The sequence below is a fragment of the Pelophylax lessonae genome (genome assembly GCF_965119305.1).
Source record: "Pelophylax lessonae genome assembly, chromosome: 3".
NCBI lineage: Eukaryota > Metazoa > Chordata > Amphibia > Anura > Ranidae > Pelophylax > Pelophylax lessonae.
Genome location: NC_138770.1, coordinates 395,848,634 through 395,873,732, shown reverse-complemented (window position 1 = coordinate 395,873,732; position 25,099 = coordinate 395,848,634). Strand labels below are relative to the sequence as shown.

General features: G+C 44.8%; 1 protein-coding gene across 1 annotated transcript in view; it reads left to right on the top strand.

Annotated features, from left to right (window-relative positions):
- The window catches only part of CD164 (CD164 molecule), a 73,462-nt gene that overhangs the window by 24,780 nt on the left and 23,583 nt on the right, over window positions 1-25,099 (top strand). Inside the window, exon 2 of the mRNA XM_082250596.1 lies at window positions 11,267-11,338. Within this exon, the coding sequence (XP_082106722.1) occupies window positions 11,267-11,338 (72 nt within the window). The remainder of the gene's footprint in view (window positions 1-11,266; window positions 11,339-25,099) is intronic.

The following is a 25,099-nucleotide window of genomic DNA, read 5'->3' as shown; positions in this document are numbered from 1 at the left end:
AGATCGGACCCTTGACTGACATTTTTGACACTTTTGGGGTTACCAGTGACATTTCTACAGTAATCAGTGCTATACATATGCACTGTTACTGTAATAATACACTGGTAGTGAAGGGGTTAACTTTATTTGAGAGGGAGGGGCTGTGTGTGTCCCTAGGGGCGTGATTCTTACTGTGATTGGCTGTGGCTTGAGGTGTAAGGACACTGATCAACGGTTCTACATAGTAGAACTGTGTGATCAGGGTTTTTACACCGAGGAGAATGACAGGCAGCTTGTTTACACAAGCCGCCTGACTTTCTCCCTCTCCCCCGACGATCGCCGAGTGACCGGCGGACATCGGGTCCGCCGGTCACACGCGCGGGGGGGTCCGTGACCGCGCCTCCGCTGGCGCACGCTCGCTCCCCAGACCCTCCCAGGCTAGTGACGTTAATTAACGTCACTCTGCCTGGCCGGGGCTGACCGCCGCAGTAAATTTACTTGCGGCGGTCGGCAAGCGGTTAAGAATGCTAGTTGTTTGTCTCTGGCTTCAGAGTGCAGTCTGGACTCCTGATTTGCATACTTGTTCCTGGTCTGAAAGTACTAAATTGGCATGCAGCCAGGCAGTTAGCATTTTTAGAAGACAAGGTCTGCAATGTAAATGAAAGAGCTATATAGGGAACTATGAATTTTTTCTTTCATGTATTGGTTTTCAGAAGTTTGGCTAACTCACAGGGGCTAATTTACTAAAACAGTAGAGTATAGACACATTGCAAAATGAATGACGGTGAGGTGAACCTTTTGTTTAGTTTATCTAACCACATGTGGGAAAAGAAAATAAGGGACTGTAGCATGTAATTAGGTATTTAAATTGTTCACAGGTTTACCTATTTACTCACATTCACATTGCTAGGTAAACAGCCTATATTTTTAGGAAGTCAACCCCACTGTATTGTCTAATCCACGCATCCCTTTATTTTGTATTTACTAAACTGGATTATCCTCTACGTCATTACTGTAAATTCTGGGTGGGTTTTCTTTGGAAACATGGTGATTAGTGAGCAGTGACTAAACTGGTTTAGGACTGAACTGTGTATATGTCAGAGGGTGGAGCAGTACATTCCCCACTTCCAGGTCTCGTTATGCAACCACTATCGGCCATTGGGTGAGCGTTTAATCTGCAGCTCAAACGGTTAACGCTATCCACCTTCACTTAACAACATGCTTTACATTCCTGGTTCGCTTCTAATAGCAGTTAGCTAAATCTCTTGTTTACTTGTTACATAGAGAGGCATCAACCTAGGTACATTGTAATAAGTTTCAGAATGTCATATAGTCATAGTATTGATGGCACGTCCATGTTGGAGGAGGGAAAATCCTGCCTCTTCCTAATTCCCTGATGTACTTCTAGGCCTGATTCCTAAGGGACACTTATTTTAAAAGGGTATTACATGTTAGAGAAGATCATGGTGTTACAGCACAGTGTGATACAAAGCAGAACCATTCATAGTGTTTACATTCGTACAGCCAGATAATCATCGGTGGACTAAAGTTGTGAAGGCCTCTACTTGGATCTCCAGCACTATTGGTGAACATTGCATTAATGTGTCACTAAAGGCAAAACTTTTTCCGTTTTGTTTAGAACAGAGAGGGGGAAAAACACATCAGGTTTTTATCGCCCTGTTAGGCCCCGCTCACTTATCGCCCTGTTAGGCCCCGCTCACTTATTGCCCTGTTATGCCCCGCTCACTTATCGCCCTGTTAGGCCCCGCTCACTTATCGCCCTGTTAGGCCCCGCTCACTTATCGCCCTGTTAGGCCCCGCTCACTTATCGCCCTGTTAGGCCCCGCTCACTTATCGCCCTGTTAGGCCCCGCTCACTTATCGCCCTGTTAGGCCCCGCTCACTTATCGCCCTGTTAGGCCCCGCTCACTTATCGCCCTGTTAGGCCCCGCTCACTTATCGCCCTGTTAGGACCCGCTCACTTATCGCCCTGTTAGGCCCCGCTCACTTATCGCCCTGTTAGGCCCCGCTCACTTATCGCCCTGTTAGGCCCCGCTCACTTATCGCCCTGTTAGGCCCCGCTCACTTATCGCCCTGTTAGGCCCCGCTCACTTATCGCCCTGTTAGGCCCCGCTCACTTATCGCCCTGTTAGGACCCGCTCACTTATCGCCCTGTTAGGACCCGCTCACTTATCGCCCTGTTAGGACCCGCTCACTTATCGCCCTGTTAGGACCCGCTCACTTATCGCCCTGTTAGGACCCGCTCACTTATCGCCCTGTTAGGACCCGCTCACTTATCGCCCTGTTAGGACCCGCTCACTTATCACCCTGTTAGGCCCCGCTCACTTATCACCCTGTTAGGCCCCGCTCACTTATCACCCTGTTAGGCCCCGCTCACTTATCACCCTGTTAGGCCCCGCTCACACTACACATAGCGTTTTTGTTTGCACAATTCTCATGTGGAAATGCGGGTCTTGCATAGGGCAGCCCAATAAAGTAGAAGTCCACCCTAACCCTAAAATCCCTGCATCTACAGACATCCACATTTTAGCACTAGCCTATCAAGCCCTGTAAAGAAGGAATCCTTACCTTTTTTGAAGCCGATCCAACTCGATCTCATGCTGAGCTGTCAGCCACGGCTTCTCTGTGTGGAGGCGGGTGCAGAGGAGGCAGCCGACAACGGAAGCCCCATAGTAAGTCTATGGGTGATGACACGCCCCTTTTTTTTATTTTTTTACAGACGTTGTCGGCTGTGTCCTCAGTAGAGCTTCCACCGCTGGTGACTAGATTTGATCGGCTTTTATAAAAGGTATGTATACTGATTACTTCTTTACAGGGCTAGATAGGTTAGTGCTGGATCGTGGAGGTCTAAAGATGCAAAATTTTAGTTTTAGGGTGGACTTACACTTTAACTTTATGTGCTGCCCTATGCGTGATTGTCGATCCATAGGAGCTTAGGGACCAAATGTTTTCCCTGAGCCAGAAGTGATTTTACTGAGCAACGTCCGTAACAAATTTGCTACACTTTTGGGGTGCTATTCATCATGAATGACATCCAAACGCTTTTTTTTGCTGCAGTCTAGAATCCCCCATATGTAAACGGGGCTTTAGGGCTCTTTCAGACGGCCGCTCCGTGTGAAAGCTCCGCTGCGGGACTTTTTTTTTTTTTTTTTTTTTCACGGAGCGGATGACATTTGTGTCATCCGCTCCGTATGCCCGCATATCATCCCATCCGTTTGCGGATGATATGCGGACATAATGTAAGTCTATGGGCATTGCGGATGTCAGCGGATGACACCGCTGAGATCCGATTTTCCTTCCTTTCCGTTTTTTGAACGGAGGAAAAATAGGGTTCTGTTCTGTTCCAAAAAACGGAACAGAACTGAAAGGAGGAAAATCGGATGTCACCGGATGGTCATCCACTGACATCCGCAATGCCATTCACTTACATTATGTCTGCAAATCATCCGCAAAAAAATAGGATGATTTGCGGACATACGGAGCGCCCGTGTGAAAGAGCCCTAAGGGAGATTCACCCTCTCTACTAGTCCTTTTTATGTCGGAGCGTGAAAGTAAGACAGAAAATCCCCAATGTTGGGTTGTCACCAGAACAGAAATGAGGGAAAATCTTCCAAAAGGGGCACTACTTCTGTTGAGAAGAAGGGATTCCCCACTATGGTGGGATATGCTATCACTTTGTTTTGGGTATGAGACAGGAAGTGAAGGGAAATCTCCCAAATGGGACACAGATGGTGAAGGGGAAAAAAACTGACGGATTATAACCCTCCTTCACCCAATAAAAAAAGGTTTTGCTTTAGTTTTGGGGGTCTCAACATTGCTCTGCCAATGTATTAGTGAGCTTTGCATAACACTGTAATATACTTCACCCCGGCAATCTCAAATCCCCTGGGACTGGGCCTGGATCTATGGTATGCCAGCACGGGGGGGGATCCTGCATGACAATATCTATATACTGCATGCAGGCTGTATTTCCTGTAGCATTTTGACTGCACTGCCACATCATCCATTCCCAGGGATCCATGTATGGAAAACTACAAGCCCTATTGAAAGCATGGGAGGGTAATGGCTCACACAAAGATGTGATAACCCCAAAGGGGGTTCCTACAATATCTGCAGGAAGCAGCCCTATAGAAAGCAATGGGAGGCTACTGGCTCCTGCAGCCAATTGCTTGTAACCTCTCATGCAGCAATCACATGTGAGTGATCAGCCCTGGATGCAGGCAGTCTGCATATTGGGTTTCTGTAAATTTCCTTTAAATAGAAACTGTTCTAGTTACTTTTCAGTGTTAAAAGGGGTAAACTTCTTTTTATAAAAACTAACTTTCCCTAACTCCAGCTAGATGGATTAAATCTCTTAGATCCCATTCACATTTGGTGCTTTTATGGTTAGACAACACCAATGCACTGTTTAAATTGCAGGCAGTGCACCACAACACACTTAGCATGCATGTAAAAAGAGTCGTGTTCATTTTTCAGGCCATTAGCAAGCATTGGCAGAGGATTCAATGATTAACTTGCATTAATTGACATTAAAACCTTCCCAACCACGCTATAGCCAAATAACGTCTACAGCGAGGACATCCTTCCAGAATGGCGCACCCTACTGTGCGCATCTGTCATGCTCTGTGACTGCTGCTAAACAGATCACGGTAAAGGCCAATCACAGCGGCCCTTTATCATGTGATCAGCTGTGTCCAATCACAGCAGAACACATGGAAACAGACTTGCTGGTTATTAGCAGTCCTTTCTTCACGTGCGGTTTGTCTGTTTTTGCCTTAACCAGCAAGTCTGTCAGTACAGTGTTTACACAGATAATCCGTGCTTCCTATCGGTGGGTGTACTGCCAGCCAAATGCAAGCCATTTAAGCAAATAGGGTCTCATTGCAACTGCGTGCTTTTAGGCGTTAAATCATGTGGAGAGGAGGCAACAGCTTCTGAAAAGTTCTCCACCACGGATTGCTCTTCAGAGAGCAACCCTGTTGTAAAGGATCCCTTTGAGTTTAGGTTGGCTTTGCAGTTTCCAAATTGCCCCTCCCTTTCCAGGACGCAGCCGTGGTTTTATAGCATTGAAGCTAGACAATCCATTCTATAGACCAGCAGACATGTTTTTTACAAGTTATGAAATGTGCAGTTCTTTTTAAGAGTTTAGGTTTTTCTCAGCGGGGGATCGATCTGCCGATCCCCCGCTGAGCAGGAGAATGACAGCTGTTCTCTGCACAGCTGTCAGAGCCCCATACATCTCTATGGGGGAATCAGATGGGAACGGACCGTCGGTCTGTTCTCATCCAATCCGCTGGAGGGATGGAAAATAGGGTTTCCATCCGTCCAGATTTGACGGATCGGATGTCAGCGGACATGTCTCCGCTGACATCCGATGCCCCATAGGGATGCATGGGGGGACCGTTGAGATCCACCAAAAAAACTGACAGGCGGATCTGAACGGTCCGCCTGTGTGAAAGAGCTGTCGGTTCACACTGATCCGACCCGACTTCAGGCGACTAATGAAGTTGCCCATGTACTGCGACTTCGGTGCGGCTTGCAACGACTTAACATAATGGAAGTCAATGCAAGTTGCTCCAACTTTGCAAAAAAAAAAGGTGCAGGAACCTTTTTCTAAGTCGGAGCGACTTGAGTCGCTCCTATTGGAACGGTTCCATTGCACAGCATGGACCGCTACTTGTCAGGCGCAACAGTGTGAACCGGCACGAAAGTGTAGGTGCATTGGCTGTCTGGCTTCTGGGCATTGTCCAGCCTTGGATTATAGTGACTTTATTGAAGCCATTGCTGTCTGTTGATCCGCCCAGAGACCAGTTCTGCATCAGCTGATACATTGACAGTTCCATACTTGACAAAGTAGCACAGGGACAATTGCAGCTTTATAAATGTAAAAGTAAGATTAGCCTTTTTTTTTTTTTTTTTTTTTTTTTAGAAGATGGCAGGTTAGCAATTTTCGTCTGCTCTTTGAAAATGATATGCCCTGTTTCATGCTTAATTCTAGCAAGCAAGCAGTTTGCTACTTCTTATGCGTCATCCCATAGATTCTATTTCTTTCTGCCATTTCGAGATCACTTCTGCACTGCTTGCTTATATGAAATGCTGCAGAGGAAAGGAAAATTGCCAAATTTTACATTTGTAAGGTTTTACGAACACTACAAACTACCAATTGAAAAATTGTGCATCTTAAGTGTTTTAAATAAAGTTTTTTTTGCTGTGTTACGTGCTATATTTTGCTTTTTGTAATAAACTAATTTGGACAGCAGTTTATTTGACCTTTTCTGTACACATTAGGGGATTCTCCTTGATCGCTGTACCTACTAACGTGTGACCAACTTAAAGTGGCGCTCCACGCTAAAGGGGGAAGTTCCGCTTTGAGGCCTCGTGCCCCCTCCTCTTCATGAAATAGCACTTTTTTGGGGAGGATTAGGAATGGGTACATGGTTTTAACAGGTGCCCACTCCTGCTTCCGCTCAGATTGTCTAGGCCAGGAGTCTCCAAACTTTCTAAACCAAGGGCCAGTTTATTGTCCTTCAAGCTTTAGGGGTCCGGACCGTGTCCAGCAGGAGTAGAAATTTTCTGCAAGCTGTCACAGCCGGGTGCCCAAAGTTGAGATGCCGGGGACCAAACAGGGATGGAAAGCGGCTCAGGTGAGCAAATAGCTGGATCCTAGGGCAAGTGAGTGTCTGTTAAAAGTCTGCAGCTACAGTTTATGTAGCTACTGACTTTTATTAAACACAAATATGACTGAAATGCCTCTATTAGACTTACCGTATTTGTATTGAGCATGTTTGAACAATCTTTATTTGGTGAAAGGAAAGGCTTTGACTTAATGATTTTTTTTTTTTTCCCCTCATATTTTGAGGGTGGAAAGCCATTATAAAATGTGCTAAGGACTAAAAGAGGTCTTGGCCCAATTAGAATAGAAAGCCACACCTGTATTGAAAAAATCTACCTCCGGGTCTGTCGTTTAAGCAGTGGCAAGCGGCCACTGATATGCAAGCAATCAGATTTATTTTATTGAGACCAGGGTGGATAAAAATCAATGATTTTAAAACAGATAAATTTAAAAAAAATTCGAGAAACTTATTTTATGGATTTAAATTTGATTTTTTTTTTTTTTTTAATAGGCTTTTGGAGTAAAAATCATAGTTTTCTATTTAAGATACATTTAATCGTTTATTCAGCATGAAATGGAGCTTAGTTGTGTAGTATGAGGCTGTATGTTCTGCAATATTCAGTTTTGGTAAACTCATTCAATGAATCCAAGCTCTGCAAGCTAAAGCCCCGTACACACGTACCGATCGTCGGCTGACCGATCGGCCGTCTTTTGTCCCCGGCAGTGTTAATTTCGTTGACTAAAACCGACTAAACGTTTTTGTCGACTAAATTAATACAATTTTAGTCGACTAAAATACGACTAAAACAATTCAGATGACTAAAATACGACTAAAACTAAAATGGCATTTTAGTCAAAAGACTATAACTAAAACGAAATCGAAATTTGCTGCCAAAATTGGTGCATGCTCAAAGCTTAATACCATAAATAATAACATATTAGATTTTTCACTCCAGGACCAGCAGAAGTATATAATGACTTTGGAAATGCTTAAATAATGCATTACAAATTACAATTGAACTACACCCATTCGATTATAGATGACTAAAATGAGTTTTAGTCGACTAAAATGTAGGACGTTTTAGTCGACTAAATACGACTAAAACTAAAACACTTGCAGAAGACTAAAATGGGACTAAAACTAAAATGCCATTTTAGTCCTAAGACTAATGCCCCATACACACGTGCAGATTATCTGCAGACTTTTGTCTGCAGACTTACCTTTTCTATGTAGTGCAAGGGCCTGCCGGATTGCATACAAATTGAAAGTGTTTAGGTTTGACCTCATATGGTTTTGGTAAGTCTGCAGACAAAAGTCTGCAGATAATCTGCACGTGTGTATGAGGCAATAAGACTAAAACTAAATTGAAATTTGCTGCCAAAATTAACACTGGTCCCCGGGCTGTCGTGTCCGCTGAAAAGTGCAAAAGACTGCACACGAATTTTGTCCGCCGACTGCAGAAGTGATGTCATGTGATGGTTAACTTTCCCTGTGTTTTTTCTTTTCTGAGCATGCCCAGTCTTGCAAATCTGCTGTCTGTCAGTCGAAATCTGTACTGACTGGCGAACAATCGGCCGTTCTGGTGTCGGCATAAAAAAATTTTAATGCTTGCACGACAGATTCTGTTCGGCCGAAAGTGTGCTGTCGGCTGTCGGAAGCATCATACTAACAAGCCGAAGATCGGTCGTCGGCCGAATCTTTTCGGCCGACAATCGGTACGTGTGTACGGGCCTTAAGATAACATGCACTGCATTCATGCATTCACACAATTTCACAGTAACCCCATGAGATAAAACAAAGTTCAAGAATATTCCTTTATCCTATTGTTTTGCAAATCTGTGCACACTACAAACTGTATGATTGAATCAGTTCTGATATAGCTGTTTTACTAACCTGCCAGCTTGTTGTTCTAAATAGGAAACCTTAATTTTGTTTTCAAATATTTTTTTTTGAAAATTTTGTTTTTATTGAATTTTCGCACAAGAAAACAGACAAGACACTGCCACGCAGGGCAACAAACACAAACAGTGACAACAGGTCATACCACCCCCCCCCCCCCCCCCCACTCCAGGCTCCATCCAGCACGTCCAGTGCAAAAACAAAGCTTCCATCAGTAATAAAGATACCCCTCAAGTCTGCTCCAGTTATCCAGTAGTAAGGTCATAGAACATATAGATTAGTTCAGCACAGAGCCCACAATCAGCAACCCCATGGCTTAGTCAAAAAATAGAGAGACTTCTATACATGTAGAAAGAACACAATGAACATGAAAATATCACCGACCGGCATGGCCATTCCCCCCCCCCCCCCCCCCCAGACAGTCCTGAACAGTAGCACACAGAACACTAAAGCTGATCAACGGAGGTCGAGGCCGGAGAGTCTATCCATGTTTTCCACACTTTATCAAACTTGCGGGGGCATCCCCTACTGAGATACGCGGCCTTATAGAGCGGAGTCACTTTATTAACCAAGCCCTTCCAAAAAAAGGATCGTGGGAGCCAAGGGACTCCTCCAGTGTAAGAGCAGAGCCTTGCGAGCATAGAAAAGTAGCAAACTGACCAAAGTACGAACGGCCCTCGCAGGGGCCAAGCCATCCACCAACCCCAAGAGGCAAACCTCCACGGAGCTGGGGACCGGAATCTTAACCACCTCCACAATACAAGCTAAGACGGATGCCCAATAGTCCTTGACCACCGGGCACCCCCAGAAGACGTGACTGAAGTCCGCTGGTGAATGTGAACAACGCCAACACTCTGCCGAGGCCGTCCGATAAATACGTGCCAGCCTCGCTGGCGTGTAATAAATCCGATGCAGAAATTTAAAGTGAATCAGACGGTCCCTCGCAGAGACCAGGTAGGCGAAGGGTGAACTCCACATATCATCCCAGTCATCACCATCCAGGTCAGGCACCTCCTCCACCCAGCGTTCCCGACACCTATTGTTTTCAAATATTAGAGGAAGTAAACTCTTGAGAAACTTTTTTTTTTTTTTTTTTTTTCTTTTTCTTTTTTCCCTACAAAGTAAATGCATAATGTGCTAGTATGCACGGGCAGCCGTTTCTTCAGAGCGCATGTGCCGATGATGTCATCGGCTGCATGCAATGTAAATATCTCCTAAACGGTGCATGTTTAGGCAATATATTTACAGCACCTATAGGTAAGCCTTAATATAGGCTTACCTATAGGTAAAAATCATTTAAGTGGGATTACAACCACTTTAAAGATTCTAACTACCAGCAAGAAAAAGTCCTCGCATTTAAAGAGCACCTGTCATTTCAGATCCATCATGGCAGTGCCTGTTAGCGGGCATCCACTCACCTGCTGCTGCCACGTCCCGCACCTTGTGTCACTGCCACATCACCAGCTGTCCCCATTAAAATGAATGAGACTGTTGGTGAGTCAACAGCGGGTCAGAGTAGGAGCCACTGTGAGACAGATGACAGTTGCTCTTTAAAAATTATGATTTAAATCGACTTGATTCAAATCAAATCCACCCTGATTAAGACCTCTCTGGCTACCTTTAAGAGCCGGTTCACATTGCAGCGACCCGACTTGCCGGGGCGACCTGCGAGGTCGCAGTGCACAGCGCGCACCGCAACCTCGGAGAGACTTGCACGGACTTCATATCATTGAAGTCAATGCAGGTCGCACCGAGGTCACCCCAAAGAAGCTCAGGACCCTTTTTCGAAGTCGGAGCGACTTGTGTCACTCCTATTAGAACGGGTCCTGTGCTAATCTATGGGCAGGCGACCAGGTCGCCCCAGTGTGAACGGAGTCTAAAGGTCTAATGGGGCCCACAGACAATTGCCCTTGCAAGTTCAGGTTTGTTTTGTTATATGTAGTTGTAAATTGTTCCTTTATTTTTTCTTAGGGTCCTTTCACACGGCTGCTCCGTGTGTCCACAAATCATCCTATTTTTTTGCGGACATAATGTAAGTGAATGGCACTGCGGACGTCAGCGGAATACCATCCGCTGACATCCGATTTTCCTCCTTTCAGTTCTGTTCCGTTTTTTCGAACGGAACAGAACCCTATTTTTTCCTCCGTGTAAAAAACTGAAAGGAAGGAAAATCGGATGTCAGCGGTGTCATCCGCTGACATCCGCAATGCCATATACTTACATTATGTCCGCATATCATCCGCAAACGGATGGGATGATATGCGGGCACACGGAGCGGATGACACAAATGTCATCCGCTCAGTGAAAAAAAAAAAAAGTCCCGCAGCGGACTAAAGCAGCGGAGCGGCCGTGTGAAAGGACCCTTATTGTATGATCGGATGTTTGTTTATTTTTATATTAAAAAAAAAAAAGCTAGTTCTATATATTTTGGGAATTTGTGCCATTTTTTTTTTTTTTTTATTGTATTGTATGACCAGATTTTTATATAGTTTTTAGAATATAAAACTATCTAAGAAGTAGTATACAACGGTATAAGGCAGCTCATAGCAGACTTTTTATAAACTCCAACACTGTTAATGGGCTCCTGCATCTGTTTATAAGACAGCCACACAGATTTTGCTGTTTATTGAATGAAGCAGCGTAGAAGACGCACACAAATGATGCATAATTATACATAAAACACAAAAAAATGAAAATTCCTTTTTAATTGTGTTGTTTGATATGTTAATATTGCATATTTAAATATCCTTGCAGATTCCTGTGCTTTAAAGAACTGTACTGAGTGCATACAGCAAAAGGATTGCGCCTGGCTAACATGCAACAATGGTGAGTTACAATATGTTCTGCATACAATTATAAATGTATACAAATACCCTTATTGTGCAGTTTAATTTGACCAGCATTGGGCTAAATAGTATAAACTGACTTAATTAGTTGTACAGTAAAGGACACAGGCTTTATAAGCCTAATGGCTGGGTTATATGCAGCTGCGTTCAGGTGATTGTTCACTGGCAAAAACAGAAGCTGTAAAGACCTCCTTCTATATAACCCTCCCACTTCCAGATTTCATTTTTTTTGCTAGTGTGTTTAGATGACTATCTTCTCTCTTAAAGAACTTACCTCCTTCTCTGGTTTTATTTTTCACGTGGCGGGTTTGGGTCAAAAATGTAGGCCAAGGCTTTGCGGGCCTACTCGCGCTGACCAAGCTGTCTGAGCTGCTGACCGGAAACTGAGCTGCTGATGGAACTTATGTGAGGCGGCCCCTGTGAGGATGGCTAAAGCCTCTGCCTCCTGTGCGGGCATCTGCCTCCCCCCTGCTGCCCTGGGTGGCTGGCTCTGCTGGGGCTTGCATCCTGGTGACTGGGCGCCCTCAAAAATTTAGGCCATGGCTTGCTGCCTACTAGGCCCTGCGGCCGTGTTGGGCGCTGCTGTTAGGGGGCGGCCTCGGTGAGTTTAGCTGAAGCCCCCAACTCTATCCCTGGGCCATCTGCCGGAATGTGGATCTGGGCAATTGCGGCTGAGCCTCCACTGAAATTTGGGCTGGGACCTGCTGGGCCATATGGTCAGCCTGGCACCTCCCTTGAATCGGTGGGACTTCATTATTAGTGATGGTGTAGCAGCGATTGTGTGGGCGAAGGTACTCTGCCTTTGCATCCATGTCATGGAGCCAATGTCCTATTATGTCCTCTATGGAGAGCGAATTTTTGCAGGGTCTAATAGGTGGTCCTTTTGTGGACCTTTGGACGGTTTCTCCTTGCAGGATTGTGGTTGGTGGCCTGCTTGTTATGATTTCAGGGTGAGCTTAGTATATAGTGAGCCTACTGCATCTGTGTCCAAGCACTTGGAGTGCTCTGATATTGAGGATGATTCCTTTTTTTTTTTCTACTGCATCTGCGCATGAAAAGGCTCTGGTGGATGCACTGATTGTATTGGTGGGGGAAACTTTAAACAAGGAGGATGCAGCTGCTGCTGCATCAGAGGCGCCAGGTCCCCTTGGTGGCCGCACATCCTCTAAAGCGGGAAAGGTCTTCCCTTTTCCCGCCTACTGTGACAAAATTGTCACGAGTCAGAGGAGTTGTCCTAAACCAAATATGGCGATGCGTAAGCATTTCAATAGATGGAATCCCTTGAGTCTGTGTTGAATACGTGGGCAGTTCCACCTGTGGTGGACTCTCAGGTCTCTAGGCTAAATAAATTCACGCTAATTCCAGTGGAGGAGTCTCCGGTTTTGAAAGGTTCTTTTGACAGGAGAGCCAAGGCTTTGGTCTGCCACATGTTTACTTACTGTGGCCGGTTCGGTCCTTAGGCCGGTGTTCACCATAGCATAGGTGTCCCTGACTTTCACGAGTGGGCAAAGCTTTTGCGCCAGGATCTGGAGGGGGAACATCTTCCTATTGCCTTTGCGGAGCTGGCGGACTAGTTGGTCCAGGGGTAGCAGTTCGTCTGTGATGCCTCTCTGGATGCGACTCCTTAGTCTCTGGGCTGTCCCTGACGGCAGTGATCCTTTGGCGCATGATATGGCTAAAATGCTGGTCTGCGGACCAGACTTTCCAGAAGGCCTTATGTGATCTTCACTTTGTGGGGGATCATCCGTTCAGAGCCTCCCTGGATGATATCGTTAAGGGTCTTTCATAGGGAAGAGTACTTTTCTTATAGGGGCAAAGAGTCTTATCTCAGTTGTGTGCCTTTTTTCCCCTCTCAGCTCATAAGCGGCCTTTTCATTCCCCAGGATCTCAAGTCAAGGGATCGAAGTCTGTCAGGATCTCCTCCAGAGATTCCATGAGGACCTGGTCTTGTATGCTGAGAGCGGGTCCTTCCAGACCTGCAGACAAGCACTCTTCTGCCTGAAGGGCGCCCTCACCCGTATCTTGGGTGGGGGGGGGGGCAAGGGCGGCTTCGCTTCTGTCCGGACCCGTAGACCTCCTTGATATGACAAGTGGGTCCACGAGCTGATTCGGGCTGGCTACAAGATCGAATTTTCAGTCTTACCCTCCAGAGAGGTTCTTTCCTTCCAAGCTGCGTTTATCTCCAGACTGCCTGCGAGGTCTCTTCGGGGCAGTGCAAGAACTGCTACTACAAGGGGTGATTGTTCCAGTCTCAGAATCTGAACGTTTTTTTCATGTGTTTTATTCAAAAATGTTTGCAGGTCCCAGAAAGGAAAGCGAGGTACGTCCAATCTTGGACCTCAAGCTATGCACTGCTTTGTGCGGGTACAGATGTTCCAAATGGAAGTCCATTTGTATGGTAGTGGCATCCCTACATCAGGGGATCTTCTGGCCTCTATCAATATCAAGGACGCTTACCTTCATATTCTGATATATGTTGGTCATCCGCGCTTCCCTTGCTTGCTGTGGGCGAGGAGCATTATCAAGAAGTCTCCCCCCTCAGCTCCTCAGGTTTTCACAAAGTGTTGGCATTGTTGCGCCAGCGGGGGATTGCGGTACTGGAGTACCTGGATGATCTTCTGCGAGCAGAGTCTCCGACTGCTTTGACTGACAACCGGGAGATTACTGCGCGGACTCTGCACGAGTTTGGTTGGAAATTGAATTTCCAGGTATTGGCTCTGGTTCCATCCAACTAGTTGGACTATCTGGATTTGCTCTGGACTTGGCCTCAGCCAGGGTGTTCCTCCCATGGGACAAGTTCCAAAATCTGCAGGATGCAATTCGGCTCCTGTTGTCCTGGAGTCGGTCGTCTTTCAGGACTTGCGTGCGGGTGCTGGGTCTGATTCTTTCTACCTTTTCGAGGCGGTTCCGTTTGCACAGTTCAACACAAGACCTCTGCAAAGAGATTCTTGCCATGTGGGGCAAGAATCCACAGTCTCTAGACAATCTGATCCTGTTGAGCTGGGGTAGGAGAGGGTCCCTAAATCGGTGGCTTCGCTCAACAACTGGCGCTTCGACAAGGTAAATCTTCCATTCCCCCCTGTTCTGGCCGGTGGTCACCACAGATGCCAGCCTCTCTGAGTGGGGTGGCGTTTTTGGCACGGATTGTGCTCTGGTGGTCTGGACTCTGGAAGAATCGATCCGATATACTGGACATTTCCTCTGGAGGGGTTTCATCAGTTGTGTCACTGGTAGGGTACTACCGAGGTGGTCCTGTTGGCCTCTCGTCTCAACAGGAAGGTGCTTAGATTTGTGGCACGGTCTCTGGATCCTCTGGCTGAGGCCACAGACACACTGGTGGCTCCTTTTTGGGCCCAGTATTGTCTGATATACAGTACAGACCAAAAGTTTGGACACACCTTCTCATTCAAAGAGTTTTCTTTATTTTTATGACTATGAAAATTGTAGAGTCACACTTCAAGAGGTAGTCACCTGAAATAGTTTTCACTTCACAGGTGTGCCCTGTCAGGTTTAATAAGTGTGATTTCTAGCCATATAAATGGGGTTGGGACCATCAGTTGTGTTGTGCAGAAGTGAGGTGGATACACAGCTGATAGTTCTATTGAATAGACTGTTAGAATTTGTATTATGGCAAGAAAAAAGCAGCTAAGTACAGGAAAACGAGTGGCCATCAGTACTTTAAGAAATGAAGGTCAGTCAGTCCGAAAAATTGGGAAAACTTTAAAAGTGTCCCCAAGTGGAGTCACAAAAACCATCAAGCGCTACAAAGAAACTGGCTCACATGCGGACCGCCCCAGGAAAGGAAGACCAAGAGTCACCTCTGCTGCGGAGGATAAGTTCATTCAAGTCGCCAGCCTCAGAAATCACAGGTTAACAGCAGCTCAGATTAGAGACCAGGTATATGGCACACAGGAGTTCTAGCAGCAGACACATCTCTAGAACTGTTAAGAGGAGACTGTGTGAATCAGGCCTTCATGGTAGAATATCTGCTAGAAAACCACTGCTAAAGAAAGGCAACAAGCAGAAGAGACTTGTTTGGGCTAAAGAACACAAGGAATGGACATTAGACCAGTGGAAATCTGTGCTTTGGTCTGATGAGTCCAAATTTGAGATCTTTGGTTCCAACCACCGTGTGACGCAGAAAAGGTGAACGGATGGACTCTACATGCCTGGTTCCCACCGTGAAGCATGGAGGAGAAGGTGTGATGGTGTGGGGGTGCTTTGCTGGTGACACTGTTGGGGATTTATTCAAAATTGAAGGCATACTGAACCAGCATGGCTACCACAGCATCTTGCAGCGGCATGCTATTCCATCTGGTTTGCGTTTAGTTGGACCATCATTTATTTTTCAACAGGACAATGACCCCAAACACACCTCCAGGCTGTGTAAGGGCTATTTGACCAAGAAGGAGAGTGATGAGGTGCTGCGCCAGATGACCTGGCCTCTACAGTCACCGGACCTGAACCCAATCGAGATGGTTTGGGGTGAGCTGGACCGCAGAGTGAAGGCAAAAGGGCCAACAAGTGCTAAGCATCTCTGGGAACTCCTTCAAGACTGTTAGAAGACCATTTCGGGGGACTACCTCTTGAAGTGTGACTCTACAATTTTCATAGTCGTGAAAATAAAGAAAACTCTTTGAATGAGGTGTATCCAAACTTTTGGTCTGTACTGTACATCTTTCCTCTTCCAGAACTTCTGCCAAGGCTCCTGTGTAGGTTAAAGGCAGAAGGGATTACGGCCATCCTAGTGGCTCCAGACTGGCTGGCGGAAGCCTGGTGCTGTAGGATAGAGGGTTGTCTGAATTGGTGATTCCCATGCTGCTGCAAGCTAGTAAATCTACTTCTAGGAAGATTTACCCTTGCATTTGAAGAGCATACTTTGCGGATGTGAAAGATTTACCATTGCGTTTGAAGAGCATGCTTTGCGGATGTAAATCTCTTGGGGTTCACCCCTGCTCCTTTTCGGCGACTCAGAGTTTGGCTTTTCTCTGAGGTGTTGAGCAGCGTCTGGCCTTGGGTAACATCAAGGGCCAGGTTCGGCCTTTGCGGTTTTCTTTCAACGTCTTGCTATGCATTCTTTGGTTCGCACTCTTGTTCAGGGGGTTGGCCACTTGGCTCCCCCAGTGCAGTCTCCATTGCCCTCGTGGGATCTCACCTTGGTGCTGTCGGTTCTTCAGAACCCCCGTTCGAAAATATTTGCGAGATTCCTCTGCTTACATTGTCCCAGAAGGTAGCCTTCTGGTGGCTATTTCTTCTGCACGTAGGGTGTTGGAGCTGGCAGCTTTGTCTTGTCATTCACCTTGTCAGTCATTCCTTCCTAAGGCTGTTTCTGGTTTCCATCTGAATGAAGACATGGTGTTGCCTTCCCTGTGTCCTAAGCCTAGGCATCCTAAGGAGATTGCCTTGCAGTCTCTGGGTGTGGTTCGGGCGTTCAAGGTGTACCTGGCGGCAACCAAGTCCTTTAGGAAATCTAACTCGCTATTTGTCCTTACGGATGCACCGCCCAAGGGTTTGGGCGCGTCTGCCGCAACAATTTCCAAATGGATCAGACAGACGGTGATGCAGGCCTATTCAATCAAGGGTCAGGTTCTCCTTTCCTTGCTAAAGCGCATTCTACGCGGGCGCTTAGTGCCCCCTGGGCCTTCCGCCATCAGGCGTCAGTGATGCAAGTTTGCAAGGCGGCCACTAGTCGTCTGTGCACACTGTCTCAAAATTCTACAAAGTGGATGTGCTGGCATCTGCGGATGCTGCTTTGGTCGCAAGAGTTTGCAGGCTGCTGTTTAAGAGGACTAGTCCTCTTTAAGGGTGTATGTTTCAGGTGAGCTCCAGTTGTTACTGGTTGAGTACCATGTTACTTGTTTGGCTAAGTTTAGACTTTGAGAATTTTTTTTCTGCTGTTTTTTCCCACCCCTCATGTTCGACACTGCTTTGGGACTTCCCAATGGTCAAGAAGATTCTGGAGCTGTGTCCGTCAATGAACGAAAGAGAAAATTGGATTTTGTCTTACCGTAAAATCCTTTTCTCTCTGATGTTCATTGACGGACACAGCACCCACCCCTCTATTGAGTTGGGTTATATTTCTTCTGACATTGCTTGCAACAAAACTGAGTGGCTATAGCAGGAAGTGGGAGTATATCCCCCTGGGACTGCCCCATAGGCGTGGTAAAGTTTTTTTTTTTTTTTTTTTTTTTTCCCTGCCTAGTGTCCTACTCCTGTAGGGGGCAGCATAACCCAATGGCCAAGAAGATTCTGGAGCTGTGTCTATCAATGAACATCAGAATAAAGAATTTTACGGTAAACAAAAATCCAATTTTAGCAGAGACCCTAGAGAATAAATAAAATGGCGGTCAATGCAATATTTTGCCACACTGTATTTGTGCAGCGATTTTTCAACGCAATTTTGGGGAAAAAATGCACTTAAATGAAATATAAAAAAAGAAAAAAAAATGAAACCGTAAAGTTAGCCCTATTTTTTGTATAATGTGAAAGATGTTTTGCCTAGAATCGTGATCTTTATTCTAAGCAAAAAAATTGTGATTCTCATTTTATCCAGAATTGGCCAACTCTAGTGCATTCTGGGATACAGGAACCTCCACTGCCTCTCCCCCAGTATCCAGCAGACACTTTATAAATGCTTCACTAACACACCATACATGCTATATGCATATTTACAGAGAATAGTGCACACATGCAAAAGAAATGACTATCCAATATAAAGGCAATCAATAAATAATAATAATTAATAAATGGGGATTTAGTCCCACCATATGGCCATATCGTGCTCAAGCCCGCCACTACGTCAAAGTACCCCATTGTAAGTGGGTCCTACACTATCCATAAAAAGGATGAATCCAGCCTCTCTAAACCAATGGATATACTTACTCCTTACTGGGAGAGATGTGCAACTGCACTATAAATGACACCTCCTATATATATATATATATATATATATATATATATATATATCCTGATAGAATACAGGTGTGGGAGGGTGGGGTGCGACAGCACAGCTATACTGTATGTGACCCCCCCCCAGCACAGCTATACTGTATGTGTGACCCCCCCCCCCCCCCCCCAGCACAGCTAATACTGTATATGTGACCCCCCCCCCAGCACAGCTAATACTGTATATTAGAGCTGCACGATTAATCGTAACAGAATAGAGATCGCGATTCTCTCCCCCTGACGATCTTAACATGACACTTGCTTGATTCTTTACATAGCTATGAGGGAGCAGCTGTCAAAAAAAAAAAAAGAGCGTCCTGCAAAGGCCTATGGGCATTAGTCTCCCACTGAACTGTAAACACAAATGATTACATTGTATCTTTTCTTTCCCTCTGCCGGAGGAAGGAAGTTTAACCTCTTAAAGACTAAACCTTTTTCCTTGCAAGTTAAATCAGTAACTTGTTGCTTGCAAGTTAAATCAGTTTATTTTTCCTAGAAAAGTAGTTAGAACCCCCAAACATTTTATATATTTTTTTTTTTTAGCAGAGACCCTGCAGAATAAAATGGTGATTGTTGTAAATTTTTATGTCGCACTGTATTTGCGCAGCAGTCTTTCAAACGCAATTAATACACTTTAATGAATAAAACAATAAAACAAAACCGTAAAGTTATCCCAATTTTTTTTATAATGTAAAAGATGTTACACAGAGAATCGTGATCTTTATTCCAAGCAAAAAAATCGTGATTCTCATTTTGGCCAGAATCGTGCAGCTCTACTGTATATGTGACCCCACCCAGCCCAGCTATACTGTATATGTGACCTCCCCTAGCACAGCTATACTGTGTATGTGCTCCCCCCAGCACAGCTATACTGTGTATGTGCTCCCCCCAGCACAGCTATACTGTGTATGTGCCCCCCCCAGCACAGCTATACTGTGTATGTGCCCCCCCCAGCACAGCTATACTGTGTATGTGCCCCCCCCCCCCAGCACAGCTATACTGTGTATCAGTAGCGTCACTGGGCGGGTGCGGGGAGGGCGGTCCGCACCGGGTGACACCCACCAAAGGGGTGACACCACCTAAGCCTGAACCTCCTCCCAACCTTCCTGAAATGCCCGCAGCGTGTGCAGGCAGCGGGTTGTCTACACGCCGCGGCAACACTTTGTATGTTGGCCGGGACGTCTCTCCAGCTGCCTGCAGTCTTCTCTTGTCACTGTGTGTACGGACTCGGAGTACACTGAAGCCGCCCCTCCTCTTCTTGCTGTGATGTTTACTTCCTTTCCTGACTGTACACAGAGCAGAAGGGGGGAGGAGGCACACCACGCTGCTTGAATGGCATTCTCCGTCAGGATAAGAGAAGCTGGGACAGATAAATTGCAGGTAACCCTTCCACTGCTGCCACTTTATCACTGGAAGGGATCATCCATGTTCTTTTTAACTTAAAAAAAATTGAACTTCAACAGTATTTTACATTTAGGAGAGTGCTGCTGTAATATACCATGTACTATGCATCCAGTCTCTTGTACACTACAGAAGCATGCTCCCAGTCTCAAACAACCCCTGTATAATGTCCGCAGTCTCTGACCGTCTCCTGTATAATGTCCGCAGTCTCTGACCGTCTCCTGTATAATGTCCGCAGTCTCTGACCGTCTCCTGTATAATGTCCGCAGTCTCTGTCCGTCTCCTGTATAATGTCCGCAGTCTCTGTCCGTCTCCTGTATAATGTCCGCAGTCTCTGTCCGTCTCCTGTATAATGTCCGCAGTCTCTGTCCGTCTCCTGTATAATGTCCGCAGTCTCTGACCGTCTCCTGTATAATGTCCGCAGTCTCTGTCCGTCTCCTGTATAATGTCCGCAGTCTCTGACCGTCTCTTGTATAATGTCCGCAGTCTCTGTCCGTCTCCTGTATAATGTCCGCAGTCTCTGTCCGTCTCCTGTATAATGTCCGCAGTCTCTGTCCGTCTCCTGTATAATGTCCGCAGTCTCTGTCTGTCTCCTGTATAATGTCCGCAGTCTCTGTCCGTCTCCTGTATAATGTCCGCAGTCTCTGACCGTCTCCTGTATAATGTCCGCAGTCTCTGTCCGTCTCCTGTATAATGTCCGCAGTCTCTGTCCGTCTCCTGTATAATGTCCGCAGTCTCTGTCCGTCTCCTGTATAATGTCCGCAGTCTCTGTCCGTCTCCTGTATAATGTCCGCAGTCTCTGTCCGTCTCCTGTATAATGTCCGCAGTCTCTGTCCGTCTCCTGTATAATGTCCGCAGTCTCTGTCTGTCTCCTGTATAATGTCCGCAGTCTCTGTCCGTCTCCTGTATAATGTCCGCAGTCTCTGACCGTCTCCTGTATAATGTCCGCAGTCTCTGTCCGTCTCCTGTATAATGTCCGCAGTCTCTGTCCGTCTCCTGTATAATGTCCGCAGTCTCTGTCCGTCTCCTGTATAATGTCCGCAGTCTCTGTCCGTCTCCTGTATAATGTCCGCAGTCTCTGTCCGTCTCCTGTATAATGTCCGCAGTCTCTGTCCGTCTCCTGTATAATGTCCGCAGTCTCTGTCCGTCTCCTGTATAATGTGTAAATAATAGGTGCGCTAAAACAATATGATGCATAAACAAATATACAAATAATGCACAATTGCATAAAGTGATGAAGTGAGATCAATGTGATATCAATGATTGAAAGTCCAAAATCCCACTGAGTGCCTTGGATAAACTCAAAACTTATAGGTGCAAAAAACTCTTAAAAATGTTGTGCATTCCCAAAGTCCACAAGAGCTCCAAGTGTTGAAGGTTGAAAAGGTGCACTGTATATGGCCGGTGCTCTATAGTGAAAAATCCCACCACCAACACGCTATCCTCCTTACCAAATGCAATGAATTGGAAAGCAAAATTCATTAGATGCTGTTGGGAGGGAGGAATCAAAATCACCACCCTGTGAAAATGCAGGATAGGCCTCTTACCAAAAATCAGGTAACTCAGCGCAGGGAATATACATAGGTGATGCCTTTTCAATCTGTAGTGATCGGTGGCTGTTTTCTCTAATGATCCGTCTCGTTACTGACTCTCCAGGTTAAACATGGGCATGATGTAAGAAAAAACATATACAGACCATGGCGTGATATCCCCGGGATAATTTAATGAATATCAAGTGTTGCACTTACATTCAATATGGAAAACAGTGGCGACAATACAGACTGGTTGCCTGACTCGGCTGCAGACCGAGCAGTGCTGGACGTCCGTGGCGGCGCGACACGCCTCCTCTCTGACGGCGTTTCCTCTCAAACGGGCTTCTACTGAGATAGGAGGGACGTGCGCGCCGCCACCTCCGTCCTTATGAAGCTCCGACGTGTGACCACTTCCGGTGTCCGCAATGAATGTGCGGAAGTCCTAACTTATACAAATGATTCTACTGCTAAATCCATTACAAAACATTTCGATCTCTATTATAGTGAACGAGGACAAAACAATCTTGGCAATAATGGATATATTCAATAAATCAATGTGCAAATTAAAAATTTAAGGACTCCGGAAATGAACACTGGCCCGACTTCCTGTGTTAATGTATAAATTCAATATATAAGCTAACAACAGAAATACGGGGAATATAAGTATGGGACTAGTAAAAGTCCATTTAAAATGCAATATAAATGATTCATATATAAAAACAATCATAAATATAGTTATATTAAAATATATTAAAACATATTAAATATATACTAAACTCATTTAATTGCTCATACTGTTTAAATATAAAATTGTAAAAATTTATTTATTTATTAAAATGGATATAAAAAGATAAAATGAATAAAATAGATGTAGATTGAGCAAGGAATTAACTATTATTTATATGGGCATTAATGTCCCATTCAATGTTGTGTCCCCAGGGCCTAAAGCACTTCATTTCATAGATCCAGAAGGTTTCCCTTCTTGAAATGGATCTCTTCAGGTTACTACCTCTCCAATGCGGTGTGTATTTTTCTATCACTATAATTTGTAGGTTTTTAGGATTTTTGTGATGACACTTGGAATAGTGTAAAGATACACTGTGTCCAGTGAACCCTTTTCTTATGTTGGAGAGGTGTTCCCCTATTCGGATACTGGCGGTGCGTATAGTCCTCCCAATGTATTGTAGTCCGCAACTACATTGGAGGAGATAAATGACCCCTTTAGTGTGGCAGGAGATAAACTCCTTGATCTGATATTCTTTTTTGGTAGTGGTAGATGAAAACTTTTTAGTCCGTATGGTTTTCGCTTCTCTACAAATTTGACAATTTCTACAAGGGAAGAAGCCTTTCATGTCTGGAAAAAATTTTGGTGTTATAGGTTTTTCAATAGGATTATTGGCGATAAGATCCTTTAAATTCCTCGCTTTCCTATAGATCATACTAGGATTATCGGGGAGAGAAGGCCCCAATATTTTGTCTCCTTGTAAGATGCTCCAATGTTTTTTGAAGACATGGTTAAGCCATTTGTAATTCTGAGAAAATTGTGTAACGAAGGCATATTCAAATCTAGGCTGAGCTTGGTGAGTGGAATCAGTCGATTTGGGCAAAATGAGGTCTTCTTGTGTTTGTTGTCCCATCAATTCAATTTCTTGATCCAATATCTGTGGCATATAACCTTTTTCTAAAAATCTTTCTTTTAAAACATTGGCTTGTTCAATAAAATCCGACTTCTTGGTACAGTTGCGTCTAATACGCTTAAATTGCCCTTTCGGGACTGAGCCAAGCCACTTGGGATGGTGGCAACTGTCCATGGTAATGAACCCGTTTTTGTCAGTCGGTTTAAAATAGGTCTTAGTAATAAAACCCGAGCCTTGTCTTAAAATTACTAGATCTAAAAAATTGACCGCTGTGGGGCTAGATTCATAAGAGAATCTAATGCCCCAACTATTGCAGTTTAGCTGGTCCATAAAAACTTTTAGTGATTGGTTACTCCCTTTCCAGATAAAAATTGCGTCGTCAATGTAGCGTCTCCAAAAAACGAGCTCCCTGGGCCTGTGGGAGAATATATTGCGATCCTCCCACAAGGCCATGAAGAGATTCGCCACACTGGGGGCAAATTTGGCCCCCATCGCTACTCCGGTACGTTGGAGATAAAACCGTTGATTGTAATAAAAGTAATTATGTTCCATGCCAAAGGTTAAAAGGTTTAAAATAAACTGTTTATGTGCCACTGATATGTTTTGATGGGTGTCCAAGAAAGTGCTTACTGCTTCGTATCCCATCTCATGCGGAATTATTGTATATAAAGACGCCACATCAGCAGTCACGAGTAACACATCTCCTTCTATATTCAATTGTCTCATTTCTTGGATGCACTGCGTGGTGTCTTTTAGGTAAGCTGGGGTTTCTTGGACCAAAGGTTGCAAGAAGTGGTCTATATATTTCCCAATTCTAGAAGTGACGGAATCGATCCCACTAACGATGGGTCTTCCGGGGGGTTTCGTTAAATTTTTGTGAATTTTTGGGAGATAATAAATAATGGGCAATTTAGGAGAAAGAGGTATTAAAAATTCCTTTTCTTTCTTATTTAAAATCCCATCTTCAAAACCTTGTTTAATAATAGTTTCCAATTTCCTCTTATATCTGTGGGTGGGGTCTCTTTTTAAAATTTCGTAAGTATTAGTGTCTGCTAAGAGGTTGTTCATTTCCTCTATGTAGTCTTCTTTCTTCAGCAGCACTATTCCTCCCCCTTTGTCCGCTGGTCGGATGATAAGATCTTTGTTGTCACACAAAGTCTTGATCCCCTTTCTTAAATCTGTTTGAGGTTTATGTTGTATCACTTTTTTGTCCAGTTCATTCAGCACAGTGTCTCTAAATACTGTGATATTGCTACTCTGAGCACCAGACGGGTTAAAAAGAGAAGCATTTCTCAGATTGGTAGATTGTGTGGAACTGGTTTGATACGACACATAATTCCTTTCACCAGCTTTGGATAGGAAATGTCTTTTTACATTCAATTTTCTTACAAATTTTTGAATGTCTATAAAGGTTTCGAATTTATTCAGAGATTGTTTAGGGGCATATTTGAGACCTTTGCTGAGTGTATGTTTCTCGCTGTCTGTGAGTGCCACCCCACTCAAGTTGAATATGCCAATCTCTTCTTGATTATTCTTCTTTTTATTTTTACCACCTCTGCATCCTCTTTTTATCTTTTTCTTTTGTTCTTCTTTGGGCCCTGTCCTAAAAAACTCCGCTTATTGGGGTTAATGGGGGTTCTAGACTGGGGTTCCGCCCTCAAATCTTCTCTATTTTCATATCCTTCGTGTCTTAAGGGTTCAAACCTCATATTGTTGTTTTGAGGATAAGACCTAGGGGTTTGAGGTGTATCCGGATAATTGCCCATATAGTCCATCCTAACCCGTCTAGGAGATCTAGATCTCGAACGTTCCCGTTGTCTCTCTACTGATCGGGGTGGATTCCCAAAGTCTCCTCTGTGTGTTTCTTGTTTAGTGGGCCGAAAGTCTTCTCTGTGATTCTCTTTCTTTTTTGCCTTCTTTCCCTTTCTATTTTGAGAGGTGTCTCTTAATGGCTTGTAACCTTTATATGGAAGATTGGAGGAGGGTTGTGGTTTAGTTGATTCTTCCGGTGCCAACGTTCTCTGTTTTGCTGGATTTCTAAAACCAAAAGGTGTAGCAACCTTCTTAGATGTTCCTTCATCTGGATCATCTTCTATTGTGTCCTCCACTTCTTCTTCTTCCATAAGATTAATCTGCCATTTGAAAACTTTGGCTGAATGGTAATCTTCTAAATCCCTGAAGTATTTTTTTCGTTTTTTGGCTTTCTGTTCTTCTTCTTCAATTGTC